This window comes from Anomalospiza imberbis, chromosome Z (assembly GCF_031753505.1).
Source record: "Anomalospiza imberbis isolate Cuckoo-Finch-1a 21T00152 chromosome Z, ASM3175350v1, whole genome shotgun sequence".
Lineage (NCBI taxonomy): Eukaryota > Metazoa > Chordata > Aves > Passeriformes > Viduidae > Anomalospiza > Anomalospiza imberbis.
Genome location: NC_089721.1, coordinates 31,103,988 through 31,129,333, shown reverse-complemented (window position 1 = coordinate 31,129,333; position 25,346 = coordinate 31,103,988). Strand labels below are relative to the sequence as shown.

At 36.9% G+C, this 25,346-nt stretch overlaps 1 protein-coding gene across 7 annotated transcripts in view; it reads right to left on the bottom strand.

Moving 5' to 3' along the window:
- Window positions 1–25,346, bottom strand: part of BNC2 (basonuclin zinc finger protein 2) — a 326,769-nt gene that overhangs the window by 300,572 nt on the left and 851 nt on the right. For 3 of the 7 annotated variants that reach the window (XM_068176974.1, XM_068176984.1, XM_068176981.1), the window contains exons 1-2: window positions 25,011–25,103; window positions 5,251–5,339 (exon numbers count right to left, since the gene is read on the bottom strand). The exons of 1 other annotated variant lie outside the window; for it this stretch is intronic. In XM_068176974.1, the coding sequence (XP_068033075.1) occupies window positions 5,251–5,314 (64 nt within the window). In that variant the 5' untranslated portion in view covers window positions 5,315–5,339; window positions 25,011–25,103. Of the gene's footprint in view, window positions 1–5,250; window positions 5,340–24,560; window positions 25,104–25,346 lie in introns of those variants that run through there. 3 more of the 7 variants (XM_068176976.1, XM_068176979.1, XM_068176977.1) reach the window with 2 other exon arrangements.

The following is a 25,346-nucleotide window of genomic DNA, read 5'->3' as shown; positions in this document are numbered from 1 at the left end:
CCAAGATGGCTGACACAAAGAGGTTCCAAAAGTTTTGTTATTGCCTCTTTTTGAGTGAAAGATCAGCAAATTTATGACAAAGAAACATTACCAGTCAACAGTAATGAAAGTCATGATACACTAGCCTTCATAAGCAGCAAATCAGTAAATCTTCAGTAGGATTCCCTCTTTCCATATTTAGGCATAGTTTAACAATATTACCCAGACAACCACAGAACTAATCATTTGGATAGATGTATGGCAAGAAGACAAAGTTGCATCACTGCTGATCTTGCCACATAATCTTCCACATAAGGGGACCTCATTGGGAAACGACTGCAGACAGCCAAAAATGCGCCTTTCACAGGAAACTCTTTGCCTTTCAAGCAAACACAGCAAAACATTGCCAAACAGCAAGCCAAACAATGTAAAAGAACACAGTCTTCTATTAGTTGATGACTATCAGAGAAAAAAATACATAACTCAACTAGAATAAATTTTTTTAAAGTCTGTCTTATAACTTTGTTTGCCTCGTATTGTCTAATGTTAAATTAGAATCATGGTAAGAAGACCTTAAGGCCCCAGATACTATGCAGCCCTAATGGGATAGACTTGCATATTCTGTAAGATAGAAAGGAACCACATCATTTTTTGTATAATCTGGAGTACTGGATACTAAGCATGGAATTTTTCTTCACTTAGCCTACATTCACTGCAGCAGTTAAAATAATCTTAGTTACATCAAACAGTTCTTTTGCTTCTAATCAGAGAACTCTTCTGCTGGGTAGAAATGGGACTGTGTATGCTTACACCTGGAGTGTCTATTCCAGTAACTGGCTGAATCAAGTCCTAAGTGAGGATATGTAAGTCCTAAGTGAACCAAGTCTCAAGTGAGGAAAACCATACCTCCACAAATCTTGTTGCTTACACACATGCCTGGCTGCACACATATTCCATTATCAAAATGTTTTTTAAAAAAAGACATACACAATTTCTGGGGACAAATTTAGAGTCTCTTGGTGTGGGCAGCCAATTTGTAAATCACACAAGTGAAGGAATTACTCAAACTTAAACAAAAAATCCCCAACTCTTTACACACCACCACAAAACAGTAATAGTTTATAAATCCTCAATCTTAAAAGTAAGCATAATGCAAAAGTAAAAAAAAAATAAAACTTTATTTCATATTGCCTCAACTGTCATATTGCCTTACTCAGTTGTGCTGATGTAGCTGTGAAAGTGCTGGTGATGGACAGGTTGCAGGACTGGCTCTGTGAGGAAGAGACCAAGGGCTGCCCTGTCCAATGGACCCACTGCAGAACACAGCTGAGCCCCTCGGCGAAGATGGTGGTGCCTCAGGGAAAATATACTTAAGACAGGGCAAAACATAGGAGAGTGGGAAGGAAAAAAAGCAGAGCAAACTCCAAAGTCAGAGAAGGAGATAGAAGGGGTGTCCCAGGGGTCAGATAGCCCTGCAGCTCAAGGAGATTATGCTGAAACAGATGACAATGATGTGGTCTATAGTGGAGGGCCCCAGATCAGAAGAGATGGATAATTCTTGAAGGAACTGTGGCCCATGGGATGCCAGATTGGAGATTTTTTTTCCCGAAAGTCTGCAGCACATGAAAACATCCATTCTGGAACAAGGGAAAGCAGTGAGGAAGATGGAACAGCAGAAGAGACCTGTTATGGACTGATGATAAAACCTCCCATTACTCATCCTCCTGCACTTCTTGTGGGGAGTACGGAAGTCAGGAACAAAGAAATAATTGAGCAGCAGGGTGGGAGTTTGGCCCTTAACCAATGCTAACTCATCAAATCAACAAATGTTATAACCATCTCATGGACTGATTAAAGGGCAAGGGAAGTACGACGTATCATTTTGCAATTGGGCAAATTAGTCCTTCCTAAACAATTCACAGAACCCATCTATCTAGGTTGCATTTTCTTACTAAGCACTTCTCCTGTCCTGCACAGTCATTATTGGCAATAATTTCTACTTTTAACAAGCAATGGAAAAGTCTTTCAATTAGTGAAATAGGATTAGTATGATTGGAAGTTTCAGAGTAACTTTAAGTCTGGACTTCCAGTTCCATACTGCTAACATATTTTATGTTACACTTGAGCATGTTTTGGTAACCTCACTACCATCTTCATAACGAAAGTGAAGTTTACTATGTGAAAACAATTTTTCCAAGGATTTTCACCTAACTGAAAGTAGCTTTCAGATAATGTTTAGAATGTCAGGAAGAATTTCAGTTGCTTTGTACAGACATTCTGCAGATAACCTACCTTTTTCCTCCTCTTCCATTTTGGCATACATGCATTTACTATTCATAAAAAACCCCATAAAGATGAATTGATTCAAAGTTTAGTTAGGAAAAGGAAGAAAAATTACACTTCAAATAAAACATCTATTTTAATTAAGAGTTCAGAAGAAGCACTTGAGCATGCTGAGGGGCACAGGAGAACACAAATGCTACTACACTAAGGTTCTATCTGGTGAAGGAAACATTTGTACAGAAACCACAGTCATGACTAGTAAAAGTCTACATTCTTGCAACATCAATTAGGCCTACTGGGAAGCTAGTTGCATCCTTAATTCCATATGCTACTTTTTTCATATGGACTACAATTCAAAAAGTTACACTCATCTGCTTGACACCTTCCGAGAAAATGTGGCCATGTCCACATCAGGCATTACTGAATACAGATATTCATAAAGCACAAAAAGGCTATGCAGGTTCTAAGAAGCAACATATATGGTATGGCTTGGCAAAGTTCTAAGGACAGATATCAATCTCTGTTGAAGTTCTGGAAAGAAATTTGTATTTATATCAATGCACTGACATAAAACTTGCCATAATACTCTACTTTGGTGTATTTTATATTGATTTAGGGATGATTTAGTTGTTGGATGGGTTTTATTTTAATTTGCTCTGACTTTAATTTTATTCTTCTACTCAAACCAGTGAAGACATTTGCTCCTGCATGCATACCTATTGAATTTAGTATAGTTCATTCCCCACTGATATAAACATCAAGGCTTCAGGAAAGCACTTTTTCATTTAAAATAAATCCATTAGATGTTCCATGTCACTAATTTGGTTTCTTCCTGCTGCCTTTTGCTTATTGACACCTGAAGTTTGCTCATAGCTCTTTCACAGATCATTTATCAGAGGGGAAGCAGCTGGAATTCAGGCACTCCAAAATACTAAATATGAACAAGATATATTGTAGTCCTCTGCAGATCTTCAGAGTAAGATCTTCTGATCTCTCATGGAACCAGATGTTTTCTTATCTCCAAATTAGCCACGGACTTCATTTTGCACAGGGGAAGAGCTTCATTTCACCATCTATCATGTTTCTGGAATCCTTACTTTCTAGTTCACACAGCACCAATCATGCTTCTGAGTCTTTTCACATCTGAATTTTTACTAGTGTATCACATGTCTGACAGGCATTTTTGGGAATGGGAAAGTGGAACAAGTATTAATGGAGAGGATCAGACCCACCCTCATCTCTTGAGAGATTACTAATATGATAGTGATATTCATGGAATAATACAAAGAATAACCTCCCTGTGTATGATTCTGGACAAAAATATATCATTTTAGCTTCAACAAAGCTCTTGAAAAATGAAGGTAGTATAGCTGTGATACCAGAAAACCAAGGGGAAAAAAATTACATTCAGTTACTGTGTTGGACAAGTTCTGGATAATGGTTTTTTCAATCCTTGCAATCACACTAGGGACCTAACTCATGGTGAATACAACTCTTCATCTACATGGGATTGTTTCCTCTTGATACAATCAGAACAGATGAAAACCAGATGCTGGGTGTCTAGTTTGATGGGATTTTGGTTTTAGAGATTTTTGCACAACAGAAGTCATTCGGCTTTTTGTGGAGCTTAAAAATGTTCTCTTCTCAAGAGGTGTAACTCAATAATACATTGCACACGAGCAAAAGACAATAGCACTGCCATACACACAGGTCTTTCAATCTTTCCATCCAGGTTTTTATCATGTGCATTAGAAGCAGATATTATATGCCCTCATATTTATACCAGGTAAATACACAATGACAAGTAAGATGTCAGAATGTTTCAAAGTTTCTCTACTTTTTTTGGTATGCGTTATAAAACATTTAAAAACTAATAAACTTGCTTTAAAAATTGCACTGAGAGGAGTAATAATGTAAATCACTACAAGTTAAAATGTTTAAAAACAGATGCTGACACATAGAAGTTTCCTCTGTGTATATTAAAATATGTTCAGAAACTTAAAACTGAGACAATGGATAACAGAGAGAAACCAGCAGCAGACTGAGTAACTTCTAGGAAAACATATCTGTATTTTTGTTTGTGCCATATTCATAAGACCAGTGCTGCAAGAGCTTCTTCGGTTCTTCTAGGCTCTTAACTCCAGAACTAAGTCAAGGAATAGAGCCACAATACAAAAGTCAATCCCAGTTCTTCTACCTGAATCCATTTTGACATTCGACATTTAACTCATAATCAAACCATATTTGTGCAAATTAAACTGAGTGCTCCTTTCCATAAAGGACCTTGCCTTATTCTCCTCTAAGAAGAGGCACTATAGCAGAAATAACAATTACTGCACATCTTACTAATTATCTTTGAAATAGCAAAAAGAAGTGAAAAAATTTATTTATTGCAATAATGGATATTATCAACTCTTTGGATTTATAATTTAAATATTTAAATAATTTAACAGTAAAGGTCTGCCCCATGAACAATGACAAAATAATTCAGGTATTCATGTTCCACTACATGTTACAGACAACACCAACCACAGGCCAAATTTCTTCTCTTGCAACCTGTTATTTTACATGGAACAAAAGCAGTTTTTTTTTTCCCCAGCAGCATTTCTCTACTTGTTTTAGAGAGTTTAATAGTTTTATGTTCCTGTCAACTACCAGTTAATTTACTGACAGAAAGGTTTCTGTTATTGTCAAATGACATTTACTCTGCCAATACTGCTACTAGATGTTTCATTCTTTCATTCTGATTTTCTGTATAGAAATCTTGAAATATATTAATTGTCAGGACTTGTAAAGCTCTCTCAGATTTGTGAGCAAACAGGAATAGCTTTCAGGCAAGGGTCATTCATTTTTAAGCAATCTGGAACTTGTACTTTGAATTTTAGTCCTTGTGGCATGACAGGCCTCTAAACTCTGAATGAATGGAAGCAATGTAGAATATATCAGACCCTTCAGACCAATAGCTCCATAGCCCTCTGTAACCACTACTGCTCATAGTGTTGTCTTCATCAACAAGATTTCTGTGACCAGAAGTGAAAACTCCCATGTCCATTCCTCACTGCTAGTGCTCTGGAAACCTTGAAATAGAGATTGTAGAGGAAAGATAGACTTAAAACTCAGAAGTTTAGGGAGAAGATCACAAATACCTTGCCTGTCTTAAACAAAGCTCGAACAATCACATCCAGAGTGACTCAAAGATAGGGACAAAGATAGCGTCTTCTTCCTTTACAGCAAGCAAAGGGAAAGAGGACATGCCAGTGAAGAGAAGAATGAATGACAGATACAGAAGATGGAGTCCCTAGACTGGGATATAGAAAAATACCCAGCCTCCTTTATTCTTCAGTGGCTGAGTAAGATGTACTTGTTTCTCAGACAACTCTACTTCCAATTTTCACATCAGTGGAATAGCTGGCTTAATTTTCAAAATTAAATGTTTCCAATCCACATATAAGCAGAGGATTGTAAGAACAGAAAAGAAAGAGAGCAAAATTCTTTAAGTTTGTTTGAACTTAGTATTTTTTTAAAAACACCATCAAAATTCTGTATATAAAGTATGATTTTTTATACTGGCAAATAATCTGTTGTTTTTCTGCAGAAATTAGGATGCTAAATTTTTGCATAAATTTGAAAAAGAAAACTGAAGTTTAAAAATCACGGAAAGATCTTACTTGCAGTGCACTAATCTTTCTTAGCAAGCAATATTAACTCAGTTGTGACATGTATAAAACTGGAATGTGGGACAACATTATACTTTCCCTGGTCAGACTGACCCAGTCTTCTCCTTCCCTGAGCCTGTCTAAAAAATGCCAGCTGTGGAGAGGAAAGTGAAAGACAAAACTGCCTGACAAGACACTGGAAATGTTTAAAAGCACACCAAACATTTTGTTGTCAAAAACTTTCAAAGGAAATGATTTAATTCACATTAATTTCAAAGACACCACAAAGTAACAACCTTATTTGACAATATCATGCTGCTCTCTTGCCACAGAACTAACAAACAGAAGGTTACATAACTTGTAAGTTGTCTAAGAAACCTTTAATTGGAAAAAACCCCAAACTTAAATTTCACATAATGAGAGACAAACCAATCATTTCCTTATTAAAAAAAAAAAAGTTTCCCTGTTTAGCAATCATAATTATAATAAATAAACCCAAATATACAATATTATGTAAAAAAAATTAAATACGCATTTTGGAGAAATCCAAGCACTAGTGTTGTAGTTTCAGTAAAACAATGCTACATTCTCTATTAAAGTAACAATTTTTAATGCACAACAGCAAGTAGCCATGGAACTCCCATAAAAATGAGATCTCATAATTTAACAAAGACCAAAAGCAGACCTGACAATACTGTAATCTATTGTTAGCATTAAATGCTCAGTCCTAAGATCCTAAGACTTTAATGGTAACTACATGTGAAGCTCTGAGACTTAAGACTGGCAAAGTCTTTATTCAGCAGGCATGGACAAGGAGAACATATTTTATACATGTTGGTGTGTATAAATCATTGTTTGCTAGCCTAGCTCTAAGCACAAGAAAAAAAAAAACTTACACATAACTGCAAGACTCCTTTCCTTCTGCATGTACCTAGGAAAAGTTATAGACACACAAAGACACATATATGTATACATAATCAAAAAACACAAGTGAAGGATTCTACAAAGGAAAAGATGGAAGAAAAGCTGCTTTTCCCTCTAAATTCCATGCCTTCTTACTGATAAAAATGCTGATCCTTTTATTTTTTTTTTTCCTTTTCTTAATGTAAGGAACTGAAAACAGTATTTCAGGCCAACAGAACTTAGCCAAGCACTATGTACAGACACATTTTCTGCAAGTTCAGAACCACCAAACAAAATTTGCAGAAAGACAGCATGGCGACATATTCCTTCATCTGGAGACAGACTCTTCAGAATACTGTGATTAAAGTAAGTAAATTACAATTACTACACATGCAGAGGTACGATTCGAAAACACCTTCTCCCCAGGTTTAAAACAAACACACACAGATTTCAAGAAACAACCATGAGATGATGCACTTAAAACAGTCATATCTGTTTACAAATTCAAGTTGCTGCTTGGTGGAAACTTGATTTCTGCAACATGTCCCCAAGATACAATCTAATACGAAAACTTATCCTGCGGTAGGTCTACTTTCCAATTACTAGAAGTAGGCATACAAGGTATATAATTAGTTATGACACTGGGACAGGCATACATGTTTCAACACAGACAGAGCTCTGAACAAAGTTTTTGGCAGTATATGACAGAAGACTTAAATTGAAAGCTCAAAGGCAGGGTATAGTGTATTATAGAAAAAAAAATAAACCACCCTGTAACTTAAAAAGTTCTCACACCAAATGATTTTTAAAGGTATGAACATATTCAGCTGAAACACCCTTCATAAGCTGGAGAGAAAAAAAAATATTGCCCTGAAGCACCAAAATAGGCTATATTACAAATTAAGAAAAAGAAACTCAATCCTTTGAATGATTTCTTTTCTTTCAGTGAAAGGGTGTAATTCTTCCCTAAAGACTACATTATGAGAAAACATTTTTATAAATCAAAGAAGAATTCTTTAATGGGCTTTGGGCATGGGATCTTAAATCTGGGATGAAACACCAAATTCTATCAATTCTAAAATAAATTAGGCAAGGATTATACAAGTAGTACTTATCTTGGCATTAGAAAAGAAAAAAAAAAAGAAAATAAAAGAGAAATTAACATTATTGTCAAAGACGTATCATCAACATGTTTTCAAGCAGCAGTTTGGAAGGGCCTTTAGCACTAACTTCAGAATAAGTGAGCTCTGAGAAGTTCAATTAGGTATCTAGTTTCTAAATGTTTTCATTTAAGCAACCAACAAGACACAAAATGAGATAAAATGGCTGTGTCCATATGTATTAAACTTATGGATGTCTTGTTTGATGCTACAGAAAGAATTAGACTTCAGCTAGTTTAAATAAGCTTCCTCAGATGTTTAAAATGGTCTTGCTCTACCATATTCCCTACAAACAAGTACTTTAAAGGTAATTTTTTGAAAAGGAAGCCCATGATTACAGTTTTTGTAACAGGAAACACTGAATCTCTTTAAAAGAAATTCAAAGTCCATAAATTTGTGATGCAGATATCTTGGAAAGTTCACCTTAAGCTAAAACAATAGTAATTGATAGGCTTTTCCAGACTGAAATTAAGCTAGAATTTTCATAAGACATAGTAGTAATTTTTTTGTGTTTTCCTAGGTTTACAAAACAGCTTACATATTCTCAATACACAAATAAACCAGATAATCAATTTTGGTAACTATCTTATAGAACATAAGAGCATAACATCTTTAATTTCACACCCTCAGACAAACTTTGAGCAAAAAAACACACAGCCTTTCTAAAATGAATGTAGTAATGCTACTTCTATCCTCTTAGATTAACATTACTTAGAGCGCTGATGCAGCACTGCTGGCAGAAATATTTCTTTTGTCAGCATATACCATGTTCTATCTAAACAAAATCTGACAATAACTCTCTTTTCCCTGCTTCAGATACTTAACAAAAAACCCGGCCCTTGCCGAATACTTGGAAACAGTGTGCCTGTGATATCACATATGAAGTTCATAAGAGGAAAGAAATAATTTTTTTAAAGATATGAAGAGCACACAGTATCAGTTGCCTATTCCTTCTGAAGCTGAAAGAGAAATGTTTGTTCGTTGACTACAATTGTGGTAATAGGGCTAACACAGTACTTAAGATTAAACCATAAAAGTCTTCCTCAGTTAAAACTAGTATTTTCATATCATCCAAGAAACAGTTTTCGCAACAACCTGCACAGTATCTGGGTGGGCCACATTCAGCACGAGTTCAATTCATGAATACAACAAGAAGCAAAATAAACTAATTTTGGGGAAGCAAGAAACAAAGTTGGCAGCATGTGGGTACACCCAAAAGTATGAACTTGTGTTAGCCTTCTCTAAATTGTGTCTGCCCCAGCAACTAGACCTTTACTTCTCAATCTTACAAACAAAACAATAGTTTTCAAAAACTAGTTTCATCTCAAGAGGTAGAAAGACTATCTTGCATACTTTGTGGGCATTGATCCTACATTCAAAAGGCACTGCTGCATTTCAAGTGCTATAAGTAAGTAACAGCATAATGCTAGTATGAATAAATACAAAGATACTACAATTCAGTGCACTCCAGAGCTACAGTGCACCTCAGAAAAGCACATAATAACATGAAGCATTGCACTAATAAACTAGACCAAGTTTTTGCTAAGAAAGGTTGGACCAGATGATCTGTGAGGTTCCTTACAACCCAGTAGTCTGTGACTATAAAGTTCATTCATAGATTTTGGTCTATTTAAGAGAGACTTGTATTTTTCAAATATTACAGTATACTACAGAATTACATTGTTATCCACATTTTCTTTCTTCACAATCAACATATGCTACAGATGATAGCATTACGCAGACCATACATTTAATGATATGTATTCAGTTGAGGGGTTTTTAACTCTGCAACTATCACTTACAATAAAATTGCTCACCTATTTCAGTTCTTACAAGTTGCCACACTAGGATTATTGGACTTCTGTTCCAAACAATGTTTTTTCCTCAGTTCTATGAGGTTTTGGATAATTAGTATGGTGACTCAGGTACTATTCATGGAGTGCCTGTCTTTAGCATGACATTAAAAAAGCCTCTTGAAAATATACCATGATTCAAGCTACTATGATCCCTTCAGAACACAATGCTAATACCATGGCCCTACTGTTTTCCAGCTCTGATAATTATGAATGGACACTAAAGTCATGAAAGCCAAAGGCAAAACACCCATGAACTACTAGAAAACAATTACACAAAGAAAGGACCATCAGGTGACCAGGATACAATCAGGTTCTATGAGTTAGCTTGTGGCACACATCACTTAGACTTACCAGCACTGAAAGTGAGGTAAACTCTATATTATCAGGATAGTACAAACGACTACAAGTACAAATTGCTTTTTCAAGTCAATATGAGATTTGATACTGACTACCTTGCTGAGGGGGATCTGTTTCATCACTTCACTCTATTAAATAAACTCCAAATGAAGTCTGTTCACTCCTGAACTGTCACAATATATGCCATGTTTCTTTATGAGTAAGGTCCTAGAATAATACCTGGCTTAGATCTATAATTCAAGTTTGCAACATATATTCTTGAAATTTTGGGATGAAATTTCAATAAGCTTGATAAGACAGATTTTTAAGTACTGAGGGCCAACCATGAGTAAAGCACAAACCATCAAACAGAACACTAAGTACTTCCACTGAAATTATCTAATACCTCAAAGTCACCAATCTTGCCTCAAATCAATTTCAATAACACTTGTCTCCCTTTGCATACCTATCCCCGTGACAGGCAATACTGCAATTACATGAATGGTAGTAAAAGAAGCTATCTGTTAAGTAGCATGACGAAATTTCAGCTGAGCTTCCATTATCCTTCACATAACTTATTAACCTCTCTGCTTTTTCCCACTGTGGCACTATATCTTGTCAACACCTGATATTTCCCATTATTTTATGTGTAGCCTCAGTTTTAAATATTAATTTTCCCAAGACTGTCTTACTAGGAACAATAAGTTCCTAAAATTTTCACAGTCCTGAAGCTTTTTCACAGAAAATACAGAGGTACTTTCTATAACATAACAAAAACTAACCAAACATACAGCATATGAAAATGTTCCCAAGGCAATATAAACACAGTGTATTTCAATGTACTTTTATAATAGCAATAGATCCCAGGATAAAAGGAATAAAGATCCTCTTCTGCAAGTCAATGTAATGCCAGACCAGTTTTGGTCATTCTTTTTTATAATGTATTAGAAGGGCATAATGTTATCCTTTTCATGAAATATTGCCATCATAAATAGAAGTCATCAGATTACTTAAAGGAGAGGAGATCCTGAAATTAGGCAAAAAATCTACAAGGATTCTTTTACAAATCCCATTCAACAGTGATTTCAAGACAAAACATCCACAAGAGTTGGTCCTTCATAGAATTAGAGATCTATCAGAGGCTTGGTCATTAGCAGGTCTCATTATCATTACTGTAATATAATAATTATATAGAGAGAGATAAAATCTAATATACTGTATTATATAATACTATAAGACAGGATCACAATACTGGCTCTGGTTTAAGTAACGACTGTGGAAACATATTCAAATCACAGAATAAGATTACTCTATATCTCAAAGAAAATTCACTGAGAAGGCTGAGAAAGAGGGTTTACAATATACAGAACAGATAAGGAAGCTGGAGAATAATGAAAATAAAATAAGAAATACAAAACTCCAAAGAGAAACTAGTGTTTGCTAGAATTTACTCCTAAGATTAAAGGGATAGTTGGTTTCCCTTTCAACAGTACAGTCATTTTCACAGACAATTTTTTAGAATTGATATATATCTTACTCGTACTCAAGAACAAGAACTAGCCAAAAAGCTTTCCTGGTAGCAAAAATTCCAGTCCAGAAAAAACATAAAGCATTAGTATGTATGTATATCTGAATCAAAATCACAAAATTGATTGGTAAGGTTGGAAGGGACCACCAAAGAGGTCATGTGCTCTAACCTGCCTGCTCAAGCAAGGTCATCTCAGAGTACATGGCACAGATTTGCATCCTAATGCAAACAGGGAGACTCCATAACATTTATGGGCAATCTGTGCCATTGCTCAGTCATTGCACAGTAAAGAATTTCTTCCTCATGTTCAGGTAGAACTTCCTGTGCATCATTTTTGTCTTATTCTCCCTTGTCCTATTCCTAGGCAGCACCGAGCAGAACCTGAATCCGTAATTTTGACACCTTCCCTATGCATCGATGAGGTCCCCACACAGATGTCCCTTCTCAAGGCTGAACAGGCCCAGTTCCTGCAGCCTTTCCCGATAAACAGATGCTGCAGTCCCCATCTTTGCCACTCTCCACTTGACCTGCTCCAGTAGTTCCATGTCTCTCTTGCACTGAGGATCCCAGAACTGGATGCAGAGCCCCAGACGTGGGGGGAATATCTGAATGCATGTATGTATGCATGTATGTACTGCGTGCATACAATCTGTATGAGTATAGGTATGTAATTTTTGTGCATATTTATATACATAATGAATTTATAAGGAAACACTGTGTATGCAATATCATAATGTATTGTATAGATACATATATACACATACACAAAGAGGAAAGTTGCAACAGGTTTTCTGCAAGTTTTTCCTTCCACTCCATCTGCAGCTCATCTTCCTATACTGGCCACTGGTCAGTTCATAACAAATTATTAAACTGCTTCTTGGAATAAATTTGCATTAAATTTAAACAGCAAATCAAAATCATTCTTTCAATATGTAAAACAAAAAAAAACCCATACATATTTAGTACTAGCAAGGACCCTCTGTCAGTGAGTCTCAAATGTGCTAGCATACTGGAACACATTTGGTGTCTTAAGGAGTCTTACTGCAATTTCAAAGGCAGTAATGAGCAACAGGGAGACACCAGAGAAATATCTCAAAGAAATTTAGGGGTGCTAAGGTTACTTGCAAAGAAGGTTACTTGGCCAACAATCCGTCTCAAGTGCCTCCACACCAATGCAGGTATTATGGGCAACAAACAGGAGGAGCTGGAAGCCACCATGCTGCTAGAAAGTTATGACCAAGATGCCATTCCTGAAACTTGGTGGGATGAATCCCATTACTGGACCCTCTGGCAAACTGCCTTCAGGGATAAGGAAGCAGAACAGAGCTGGCGGATCTTTAATAAAGTCTTTCATAGAGCATAAGACTTAGAAATCCCCAGGAACAAGAATTCTGGCAAACAAGGCAAGAGATGGTATGGCAGAATAGGGAAAGCTTGACCAAATGAAAGGGCAGGAAGGAAATGCAGTGGCAGTGAAGCAGGGACAGGTCTTCTTCCTGAGAAGAGATGGGGTGAAGAAGACCAAGATGAAAGTGCAGTTTCTCCTCCTTGGCAAGGCACACAAAGAATCACCAAGGCTTCTACAGGTATGTTAACCAGAGTGGGAAGGTCAGAGAAGGTATACCTATTCTGAAAAGCAAGCTGGAAAACTGGTAGCAATGGATGAGGAGAAGGCTGAAGTGCTCAACAACTTTTTGGCTCAGTCTTCACTGGCAACCTCTCTTGCACTTTTTGAGTGGATGGATCTCAAAACAGGGACTGTGGGAGAAAAGATCTTCCCACTTTAAGAGAAGATCAAGTTTGTGACCATCTGAGGAACATAATCATGCATAATTCTATGGGACCTGATGAGCTGCATCCCATAGTGATAAGGAAATTGACTGATGTAGTTGCTAAGCCAGTCTTCATATTTGAAAAGTCATGGTAGTCAGAGGAAGTCTCAGGTGACTGGAAAGGGGGAAACATTGAACCCATGTTTAAAAGTCCAGAAAGGAAGACCCTGGCAATGCCTGTCCTGTCATCTTCCCTCTCTGCCTGGGAAGATCATGGAACAGATCCTTCCCAGAAGCTCTGCTAAGGCACAGGGAGCTCAGGGAGGTGATTTTTGAGACAACCTCCACTGCTCCATCATGGGAAAATCTAGCCTGACCAACCCAGTGGCCTTCTATGATGAGTGACTACATTAATGCACAAGGGAAGGGCTATGGATGCAATAAGGCCTCTGACACTATTTCCCACTATTTCCCAGTATCCTTTTCTCTTAATTGAAGAGATACGGATTTGGTGGATGGACTGATTGGTGGATAAAGTGGATAAGGTGAATAAGGTGGATGAGTGTCTTCAGAGGGCAGTGGTCAAGGGCTCAGCATCCCAATGGACACCAGTGACAAGTGGTGTGCCTCAAGAGACTGTACTGGGACCAGTGTTATTTAATATCTTCATTCACTAAATCAATGACTTCAATCAATGGCACACACAGGGGAATCAAGTGCATCACCACCAAGTTTGAAGATGACACCAAGCTGAGTGGTCTGATTGATGCACCTGAAGGCCAAGATGCCATCCACGGGGTCCTGGACAAACTTGAGGAGCAAGTCCATGGCAATCTCATTAGGTTCAGCAAGGCCAAGAGTAAAGTGCTGCACCAGGGCCAGGGCAAGCCCTGGTACTAACACAGGCTGGAGAATTAAGGAAAGAGAGCAGCTTTGAGGAGAGTGACTTGGGGGAGCTTACAGGGAAGAAAAGCTGGACATAAACTGGCAATGTGTGCTTGCATTTCAAGAAACCAACTGTATTCTGGGCTCTGTCCAAAGCAGCGTGGGCAGCAGGGCCAGGGAGGGGATTCTTCCCCTCTGTTCTGGTAAGACCCCACCTGCAGGGCTGCATCCAGCTCTGGAGTCCCACCACAGGATGGACATGGACCTGTTGGAGCATGTCCAAAGGAGGGCCAACAAGGCCCTTCATTATAGGGATGGAGCATCTCTCCTTTGAGGAATGGCTGGTAGAATTAGGATAGATCAGCCTGGGAAGAAGAAGGCTTTGAGGTGAGCTAATTGTGGTCTTCCTTCCAATACCTGAAGGGAGCTTACAAGAAAGATTAAGAGAGACTTTTCACATAGAAATGTTAGAGGAATGGCTTCTAAATGAAAGTGAATAGGTTTAGATTAGGTATTAAGGAGAAATTCTTTACTGTGGAGTGGTGAGGCACTGAAACAGCATGGAAATGTGTGGATGTTCTATGCCTGAAAGTGTTCAAGGCCAGGTTGGATGGGGTTTTTAGCAGTCTGGTCTACTGAGAGGCGTCCCTGCCCATGTTGGAGGTGGGGGGTTGGAACTAGACAACTTCAGAGTCCCTTCCAACCCAAACCATTCTATGATTTTATGATTTTTCTTGTTATGAGCTAAATTTGTGGTCCTTTGTTATAAACTTTTCACAACAGGAGCAAAAACAATCCTAAAAACTGACTGAATAAAACTGAAATCTGAAGGTGAATAGCTGTATCCCTCACATCCCTGAGGCTTAACAAGAGTAGCTCTCTTCACTCCACCACTCACAGAGTTTCTCTCTTTAAACTGTTTGATCTACTGTAATTAGGTTCTTTGTGAGTGTGGTAACTGTTACATGAGAAGAGTGATTTTTTTTTTTTTTTTTTTGACAATGGGAAGACAGTAACTGCCTCTGTGTTCCACAGGTTTATCTAACAAACTCACAAATCCTCTGTAGAGCCTAGAAGCTTCCAAGTACTGCACGGAACTCACAAATTATACAAAACTCATTCCACCACATTTCCCACACCTGTGAATCATTTAGCAGAAAAAGTACCATTAAATTCCACATACAAGTAACACGTGGGAACAGTAAAGTTGTGCATAGCTGGAAAGACGCAAGCCTCTTATCCTGCTGCTAGGGTGACTAGTGAGGGAAGCCTGACAGGTTCTTCCAGCATTATACTATCAGTCTCATCCACCTCCTTCCCTGCTCTCACCAGCATCACAGAGCCTATTATGCACCTCTTATTTTTAAAAGACTACTACTAGAGTATTCACAAAGGCTGTCCATCAATCTGCAAGAGATGGAGAACAGTTTCTTCCCATTTTCTCACTCCCAAGCAAAAATCACAAAGAACCAGTAGACCACTTCCATCCTTGCTACTGTCAAACTGACTCCATCATTGCAAAAGTGTCTGCTCAGGAATTGAAGAAATTCTTGCTTATGAAGAATCATCTGATATCACAAATCCCTTAAGTATACCAGCTGATAAATAAAATAAAAATCGATATACAAACTAGTACGAGTTACATGTAGATAAGAGGAATTAGAGAAGACTGTAACTTACATTCCAATGGCAAAAGTTAATAAATAAGCATAGTTTAAGTAAACAAATAGAAACCTTTAAATCACACATCACTTATCTGATATTACTGCCTGTTCTACTCACTTTATTTCTGTCTTACCATGTGAATTACTTTAGCTTAGACTTAAATTCACTTAGAAGGTTTTAGTTACATAACATACATGATTTTACACATTGCTTTATAAGATTTCCACCAAAGTGGGAGGAAAATCTTAATGCCAGTTTGTGTACTGAAAAACATAAATTATTCAGCCTCTCCACATTGCTTATATAATCACTTAGCCAAGTGGCTTGTAGTGTCATTTATTTTGATCAGGCACATTTCATGAGATATCAGAAATAAGGTATCTTCAAAAGCTGGCTCAAATTACAGCTGCTAACTGAAATACAGTCATAGCCTACCACAAAAGTTGAAAGTGTGCACTTTTACTTATGTAGTATTTGCTTTTTTTTTTCCTAATTCTTTGCCTCTCTATCAGAACAGCAAAACACTTTCCAAAATGCTCTCTAGGATTCTGTACAGAATCTCATTCTGGAAAGCTAAGTATTATCAGCAGACTTTTAGAAGCATATAATTGGCATCAGAACAGTAAAAAAAACACTGCTGAACTGTATTGTAGACTATAATTTACTGTCCATAATAATAACTTTTCAAACATATAGATGGGGTATATGCCCATTGGATTTGTATTAGGAATATACCTGCAACTGCACAGTGAGATGAATAAAAAAACCCATCTTTAATAAAGTTGACACACTGCCACAACAAAGTCAATGGAGTTAGGCCAGTAAGAGTCTATGAACTCAACTGCAAGAGTCAAGAGCCTATCAAAACAACTACAAAAGTAATTACTTAGCAATGAAATGTTACATGCCTTAACAATAAAGGGCGATAAAGCACTTTCAGGAAAATATTTCCCTTAGTTCAAAAATGGTACTAATCAGGAGTTCCAAATTAATTTATGTTAAATTTATTATACCTCAATTCAGTTTCAAAGTAGTTTCATTGCAAAAAAAAAAGTCACCAGGCTAGTTATAGTAAAGAGAAGTAGTTTATCATGCTGAGCACATCCTTCAAATATCAAATGCTACATTTCAACAAGAAAATTTATTTGATTCCTAACTGGCCCTTTCATCTTTGATTTGGAAACCATGTAGTAAGTTTTAGACTCATCAAAGCTAAAATCAGTCTAGTAATGAAAAGATCTTTTAAACTAAGAGCACTTTTATATTTGTTCCAGATCATGTCTCAAGATTCTTTTTCATTTGAATATTTGTCAAATTCAAATCACAAAATACAACAGCTTCTCTTCTAATTTCAAGAAAGCAGAATTAAGTATCAGCATTACAAATGTTTCCAGTGTTTGAACAAGAAAACTAAAAAGACTATTTTTGCTGAATTTTCTCTTGAACATATTTTTCTTTGGATGCACTTGTTCCTACAATCAGCTATTATACTGCTGGTCACTTTGGATTCTATGTTCTGAATTAAAGCAAAAGGTGCAGTCAGGCTTTACTTCTTTAATAACAAAAATATAAAGAACTAGAAAGCACAGAATTCCTATTAACAAACTATAACCTCTCATACTTTCAGATTATGTTAATCCAAAATATTTATCTGAAATAAGTACGTTTTAAAGAATTTTCCTGTAGCCCACTAGATTTATCATCTTCAAAATCCTCTTAGCATGCAATGAAAAGTGCAAAGGAAGTGACCAGACTTTATTCAACAGATTCCTAAAACTTTAACTGCACTGATTTCAGTGGCTTTATTCCCACTTCAAACCTTGTTGTGAATAGGAGCAGTATGGGATCCTAATGTTCTACACAGAACAAAGAAGAACTATTAAAATTATATCCGAACTATGAATCTATAGGTTTAATTTTGTTTTGGCCAAAATCTCCTTATGAAAGACATATGAAGTTATACAAAAAACTGTTAAAATGCTACTAATAAAAACATAACTAAAATGCATTCTAAAAGATCAACTCTGGGGAAGTCCGGAATAAGCATGTATTTTTTGCTATTACATAAACTGAGAGCTCAGAAAGCAGTTAGATTAGGTTAACAGGCTAAGACGGGCCTCCAGACACTTCAGAAGCAACATGTATGTGAATATGGCACTGGATCAAATGGAGGGCATGTCTCAGTAGAATGAGGAAGTTGTGTCACAACTAGTAATTTTGGCTCTTTGGGTAGCAAATGTAGAATAAACTACTTAGATGCACCTAGATATACTCATCCAAATTTATGCCTTATAAAAGATCATTATTATGCTTTTACAAAATCACGAGTGAAATTTTGAGCTTTACTAAGAGGAATATTTCAAAATGTATTGCAATTAGTATTTGCAATTTTTTTTTCAAGTAATGTAAAAGATTTGCAGGTTTTGATCCAAAAACAAATAAGTAGAAACAATAGTCATAAGATGTGTTATTGAGGGCAATTTCAAGTACACTTTAGCCTGGCAGCTTAAAAAGTGAAAAGCAACACATTTTTAAATCACAGAAAACATTTTTTTCTTTGTAAATGGCACTTAAACGAAACTAAAATGGTTGACAAGTACCTTGCAAGCAAGCCTTGGCAACACTTAGTGAAAATCCATCTCTTTACCGTTTTAAGAGAAATTCCTTCACAACTGCTTATCTTTGCAATAACTCCTACGAAGCTCATTAGTGCCAGCCTTGGTATATCCCCCATGTTGTGCATTTATCTCCGGGATGCATTATCAACATGTGGCACATGTCCTTGACATGCACAGAAGAGTTGCACCCCAGGATAGCAGCATGCATGACAATAGTGTTGACTCTTACTCCTTTATGGTTGCTGGGATGTAACCGAGAAATCTAATAACTGTGACAGTAGGCCTTTAGGTTTCTACTTGCCTTTCCAGACAGTGAAGCTGCACAGACACTAATGAAAGGTTAAATGAATAGGAATAGCTGACAAGAGGTACAATAAAGAAGGGACTTGGTAATCCACAGACACTGAGCAGAGATCCTTGGCTCAAGCCGAGAAAGGACAGCACATCATCAAGTCACAATATTTAAAACAGCTTGCTATACACAAAGGCTTTTGTGTCTGGGTACATGTCTGGCTTCGGAAGAAAAAAAAAGATACTGAAAAGAAATTTCAGCATGGGGCACTTTGGCAAATGTCAGGTCACAAAAAGGGAAAAATGTTTTTTGTTTGCTGTTACATATTTGTATTCAACAGTAAAGAGCATTGACTAAGAGCACAAATCAAAAGTTCCAAAATAATACATATTTGACAAATATAATAAAGTTGCAACACTAATTCAGTGTGATTCCAGCTGACAGCATGACGGGTGTTGTACATACATCCAGTTTCTTTTACAGCTGATAACAGTTAATAATATGCTTTGCATAGCTTTTAAAATGTCCCATAGCTGAAGATTTTCTGACAGACCTAACTTCTACAGTTTTATATGCAGCAGAACAGTAGACCTAACCAATTGCAATACTCTGCAAAAACATAGCTGAACTTCTAGACGGTGCACCAGACCATGGTGACTTAAAAACTTTAGTGGTTAGCTTATGGCATTTTGATTTCACTTGGCTCATGACTTACAATCAGCATTATGAACATTCTGGTTTTCATAATGAAAAAAAAAAATTGCAATGCCCAGCGTGGTTTTAAAACTTCTCTAGCTTTTTATAGTTTTCTACAAAAATGTGATTTACCTACATAGTAGGACATGAAAAAAATTAAAGAAACTAAAGTAACAAATCAGAAGCAAATCTTATTGTTACCTGAATTTGTGTGAGTTCTTTTTACATAAAATATTTCAAGAAAAAAGTACTGAAATAGATGCTGCAGATGAAAAGAGTTCTCTCAAAATCCTTGATTTACCCGGAATAAAGAATGTATTTACATATCTATCTGGAATACAAAATATACATATTTATAACATGAGGTGAGAGTATTATGGGAAGATTCTAAATGAGAGAACCTCTTTGAACAACTACATTAAATTACAGCAGAACTCCTGAGTGTACTAAGATTCTAATAATCAACAAATAAAGGGTTTTACTAGCACAGCACATAATAAGAGCTACTGTGTGAGAGATAAAGGAGACAAATCCGGTACTTTATCTCGCTGGATAATACAAGTATATAAGGTAAATAAGTTTGTCCAAAGTAATACTTATAAAAGCTGCCATATGAAAACCAAGCAGCAATTATGATCAATGCATTTTCAAAAAAGATAAGTCAGAATTTAGGTGGGATGAAACTGACACAGAATACAAGATTTAGACATATGCTTTTTACGAAGGCATGTTACATACTATTCTTCCAAATTAAGTAAAAATTCCTGGCTAGATTAGGAAGTGATACACATTTCCAAAATGGCAGGTATACTCTATTTGTTTTGTATTTTATGAGGAACCTTTTGTATTCCCAGACATGTACATTTTTTTCTTAACACATACTAACAGTAAACATGAAATTAAATTAAATCACTAAATAAAAAGTTTTTTGCAAACCTGCATAGTGAGAGTCAGGACTCTCATTAAACCACATTCAGCAATGAAAAGACTTCACATTGTAGTGACAGTGTCCAAAGTGCAAAAGGGAAAGGGACACTGCCAGAAACGCCCATCTATGAGACGAAAGAAAAATAAATTTGGTTTTTGTACAAAATCCAGTGTTTTACTTGGACTTGTTTTAATGTAATTGCTTTGCTGTTGGTCATTTCTGCTTTGTTTGAAATTCACAAGATCTGTAGTCAGCCACAAATCCTACTGATATACAGAGGCATAACACAGAATAAAGCCACCTCGAAGTCTAATTTCTAGATCTTTGGCTCTGAAAAAAAAATGATGGTAATCAGCCCTCCCTTATTCAGAATATTTTTTCCCTTTTTCTTACCTATGGCATATCTAATAAAATCCAGAAGCTCCCTCTAGCTCTCCAGAGGAGCTTAACTGACCAATGATCCTTTACAGTTTCTTTCCATTTTCAAAAGTAATACTGAGAGAGAAAGTGAGAGCAGTATTTCCCTTACATAATATGTGTTCTTGTTTCCATTCAGCAGTGTTTTTAATTCTACAACTTGAGAGGATGTGGATTATATGTGAGAACATCTGCTGTGAAATACAGGAAGTTAAATATTGCTTACTCTTGTGCAGCATACTAAAGACCCTCTTAATCATTTCCAACTTACACTTTATTTACCAAATTCTGGTTTGAAATCTTACATTGTTTGACAACCGAGCTATGTATGCATTGAAACACACATACACACACAGACAGACACACCTCCATTCCACCATCCAATTACCAAGTGCAAAATGATGTAAAGAAACCTGACAGATAATACTATAGCCCTATTTAGAACCCAGATTTTAAGTACAGAATGTCAGTTAAAATAAATTTGTTGGCATACGCTGGTTTTCCAGAAAACCAGTAATGCCAGTGGTAATTTGCTGACTGTATTTTCACCTACCATAATATTTACACATACAATTTGTAATGGCTCTTATTGTTTAATCTCCACTGCATTTCAGTACTGGATACTACAGAATTACAGTTATTTAGCAGGCTATAAATAATGCAGTTGGCATGTGCAATTGATATTTTAAATGTCTTACAACAACTGGAAAAGCCTCATTACAGACTAGCAAATCATTTCTAACAAGCAAGTTCAACTGACAAACACCAAAACAAACCTGCAGTCTATGCTGCAAGCATGTTTGTTTTATTTAAATGATACACATTTAATGCGGTGTGCAATGGACCATTGGTACAAACTTTATTAAATGAGAAAGCAAAGTTCCAAAGTCATATGGCAATTGTGACATTTTTGAAAATAAAACTGTAGTATTAAAAATAAAAGGAATTCTCAGTAAACACAGAAAGAATACCTTACTTCCCCCTCCCCCTCTATGAGCTAGTGTCCAATTTCTTCTTTTCTGAACAGCTGTATTATCCAACTTAAGTTGCTCTGCTAATTTCAGTCCCACAAGGACTAACTTGGAAGCCAAAAAAGTACTAGGAAAAATCAATTCGCTGGGAAAGATCAAATGAGAAAACTATGGGGACAGCACCAGGTCATAGTATGAAGAACTAAGCAGACCTGTTCTTCATTAATTTAAGCTCTCTTGGGATGTCACACACTACCTGTCCATAGGCTTATTGAACCGCCTAACCCTCATCTCTCTACCATTCTTCTGGGCCCAAGTGAATCATATCCTGCTGCTGACAAGTTAGCAGGGGACTGCGGCTGCAACATGAAAGTACTTTTCTTTCTTGTCTAAATCAGGCAGATTTTTGAAAAGAGGACACAGCACTGACTCGTGACATGGCAAGATGAAATGAGAGGTCTGGGCTGGTCTTCGAGCTGTGTAGATAAAAGTAATCAAATGACACTCCTGGAATGCAAATTGGCATTCTTGACTGCAGCAATTGCACAACCATGAAACATCTCTGACAGCAAGCAAGATTAGGACAAAATGTTATGTAAAGCACTGAACTCAAAAACTCACTAGAAAATTCAAACTGTAACATTTACATTTTAATATAGCAATAGCCATCTCTGCTTTTGTCTGTTTCTTTACTTTGTTTACTGCAATTTCATACTTGTCTTTCTCAAATGCCTCAAAAATAAAAATGTAACAAGATTAACGGCATAGATCTGCTCCTAAAAGTTTTTCCCCTAAAATGTCACACTATTGTATTTTTTACAAAACAGTGTACCAAGGCAGGGATTTTCTATTACGTGTGCAAGATGTGTGCTTAAGAAACACTTTCACAAGTCCCAAGTCTTAAAAAGAGTTTCAAAATTTGCTCATAACAAATAGTTTATCATTTACACTGCAGCTTTTCTACATGTGGATCAGGTAAAGATAAGTCATTTGAAATATTTAGCAAGTTTTAAAATTCACATGCTTTAGGATTTTAAAGCAGAACACACATACAGCTAGTTGGCTTAACTAGACAGTTTAAAATGAAACTAGAGTGTATCAGAGAGTACATATGCCCCATTAAGTTTCAGATTAAAAAATCCTGCCATTTTTAAGGGCAAGGAAAGTTCCACATACTTTTGCGGGAAGTTGGTATTCTCGTACAGATATGCTGATCAGGCTTATTAAATATTACTGTCTGAAATGAACTCAGTAATTTAACTGTGAACACTTGTACTCTGAAACTATGACAAAAATGCTACTCATAATTTGTCTGTGGAAAGAGGTTATAATAAAAAAGGGAAAATGGAATACAGTGAGAAATATAATCCCATTTCCACCAAGAAATATTTCAACAACTACTATATACAGCTAACATACAGATTAAGAAAAGAAATAAGTAATATTCTGCTTTGATTTCATATTTTAAAAATAGCTTCAAACCATTTTAACCGTCAGATACACAAAAAAGACACTCATTACCACTTTAATCCTGGGTACACCAGATTACTACATGATGTCTTTTGTGCATCAATTTTACAACAGCTTGACTCTAGGGTAAATGGAAACCATCATAAATTGCTTGCTGCTTTCAAAACCACTTTAATTTCTGTCAGTGTCACTGTAACCACAGTCCTGGGCACATGCTGCTTTTTCCCCCCTTCCTTTTTTTTTTTTTCCCCTTTTTTTTTCCTTGTTGTCTACATTTGACAGTTGCATCTCCTGCACTCCAATTGTGGCTTTGATCACTGGAACAAGGCATGTCATATTAAGGAGAGAAGGGAAAAACACAAACCTTCCATCGTAAACTCCATTCACACAGACATTCTCTATTTATAGTTTGAGTACATATGTACATACATACGTGTATGCATGCAGAAACATACAGATATATAAGCAGATAGAACTATAGATATATATGAACACTTGCGTGTGTGCCTGTACATATGTATGTGTACATTCAAGGCACACAAGTCAGCTCTGTAACATCCCTGGAGTGAGGTGACAAAAGCTGACTGAAAGCAGAGCAGTAGTCAAACAGCGACTGGAAACATACTACTTCATTGAATATGGGATGATCACCGTTCATCACCAGCTGAGGTCGATCCGTGTGTTAACGTGAACAGTTACCATTCTGCATATTAAGTGTAGTCACGGCTTAAATGAGCTTGTCTTTCTCAGCTGTTTAACCTATCCTCGAATCACAACCAAGACAAACGGACTTCAGTCAAATGAGGTCCTTGGCCATTTCGACTTTTAATTTTTAAATTAAAAGCCCAAACCCTGCTTTGCAAAACCCCTACTGTAAAGGAGATGTGCATGTACACAGCACATGAAATAAGCAGTAAAACCTTGCTCAAAGTTGGTTTTTGAGGGGCTCCCCCTTCCCCTTTACAGATAGGGCATCAGCATAACTCCAAGTTCTGTTAGCAATTGCTGATTGGAGAGGTGCATACTGCAAGCACATGCACAACAGAAAAAGAGTTTCGGAGGGAAGGTGAATTTACACCCGTCTCCCTGCCGCAGGCGATGTTTCACAGGCGAGCACAGAGCTCCTTCTCGCTCTCAAAGGTTACCTTTACATTGTGTGCAAACCATACTCATTTCCGAGCAGAAGGTGGTGGCCAAAATAGATCAGACAACCGTATGTCCGACTCAACCCCACTCCACCTTCACTCTCCCTCCCTCCCATCCATCCGCAAACACTTTTTTTACACTAGCTCCTCGTCTTTAGTGAAAGGAAGGAGGCGGTAAAAAGCATGTGGCCATCCCATTTCAACCCCCCAAACTCACTTAAAGTTTAGTACAACCTCTTAAGACATTTGTTTTCCCCCAATCCACGCAGCACAAAGCTTATTTATTTATTTATTATCTCCCTACTTCGCCTTGCCTGGCTGTTGGTTTCTTTGAAGGCTGAAATACACCGATACCAAGCAGGGCTGCTTGTGTTACTGCACAATTTATTAATCAAATCAAACCAAAGTAAAGGCTAGAATGAAAACGAAAGGCTGCTGGAAACTTCTTACCATCTCTGCATGCTGGTTGTCAAGTGCACCCCCTGTCTCTCGATCTCCTCTCAGCGGCAGTGCCTGCACCCTTGCTTTTGCCTCTGGGCTCTCTCTCTACACGCTCTCTCTTCCCCCCCCCATTCCCTTTTTCCTTCCCACCACCCACCCACCCCCCCAGGTGATTTGAATTAAAAATGGAGATTTAAAAAATACTTTACCCCTTCAAAAAAAAAAAAAAATCCCGCACCATTAACACAAAAAAAAAAAAAAAAAACCAAAACAACAACAACAAAAAAAAAAAAAAAAAAAAAAAAAAAAAAAACCAGCAGCTGCAGCAGCAACGAAAGTCCCTTT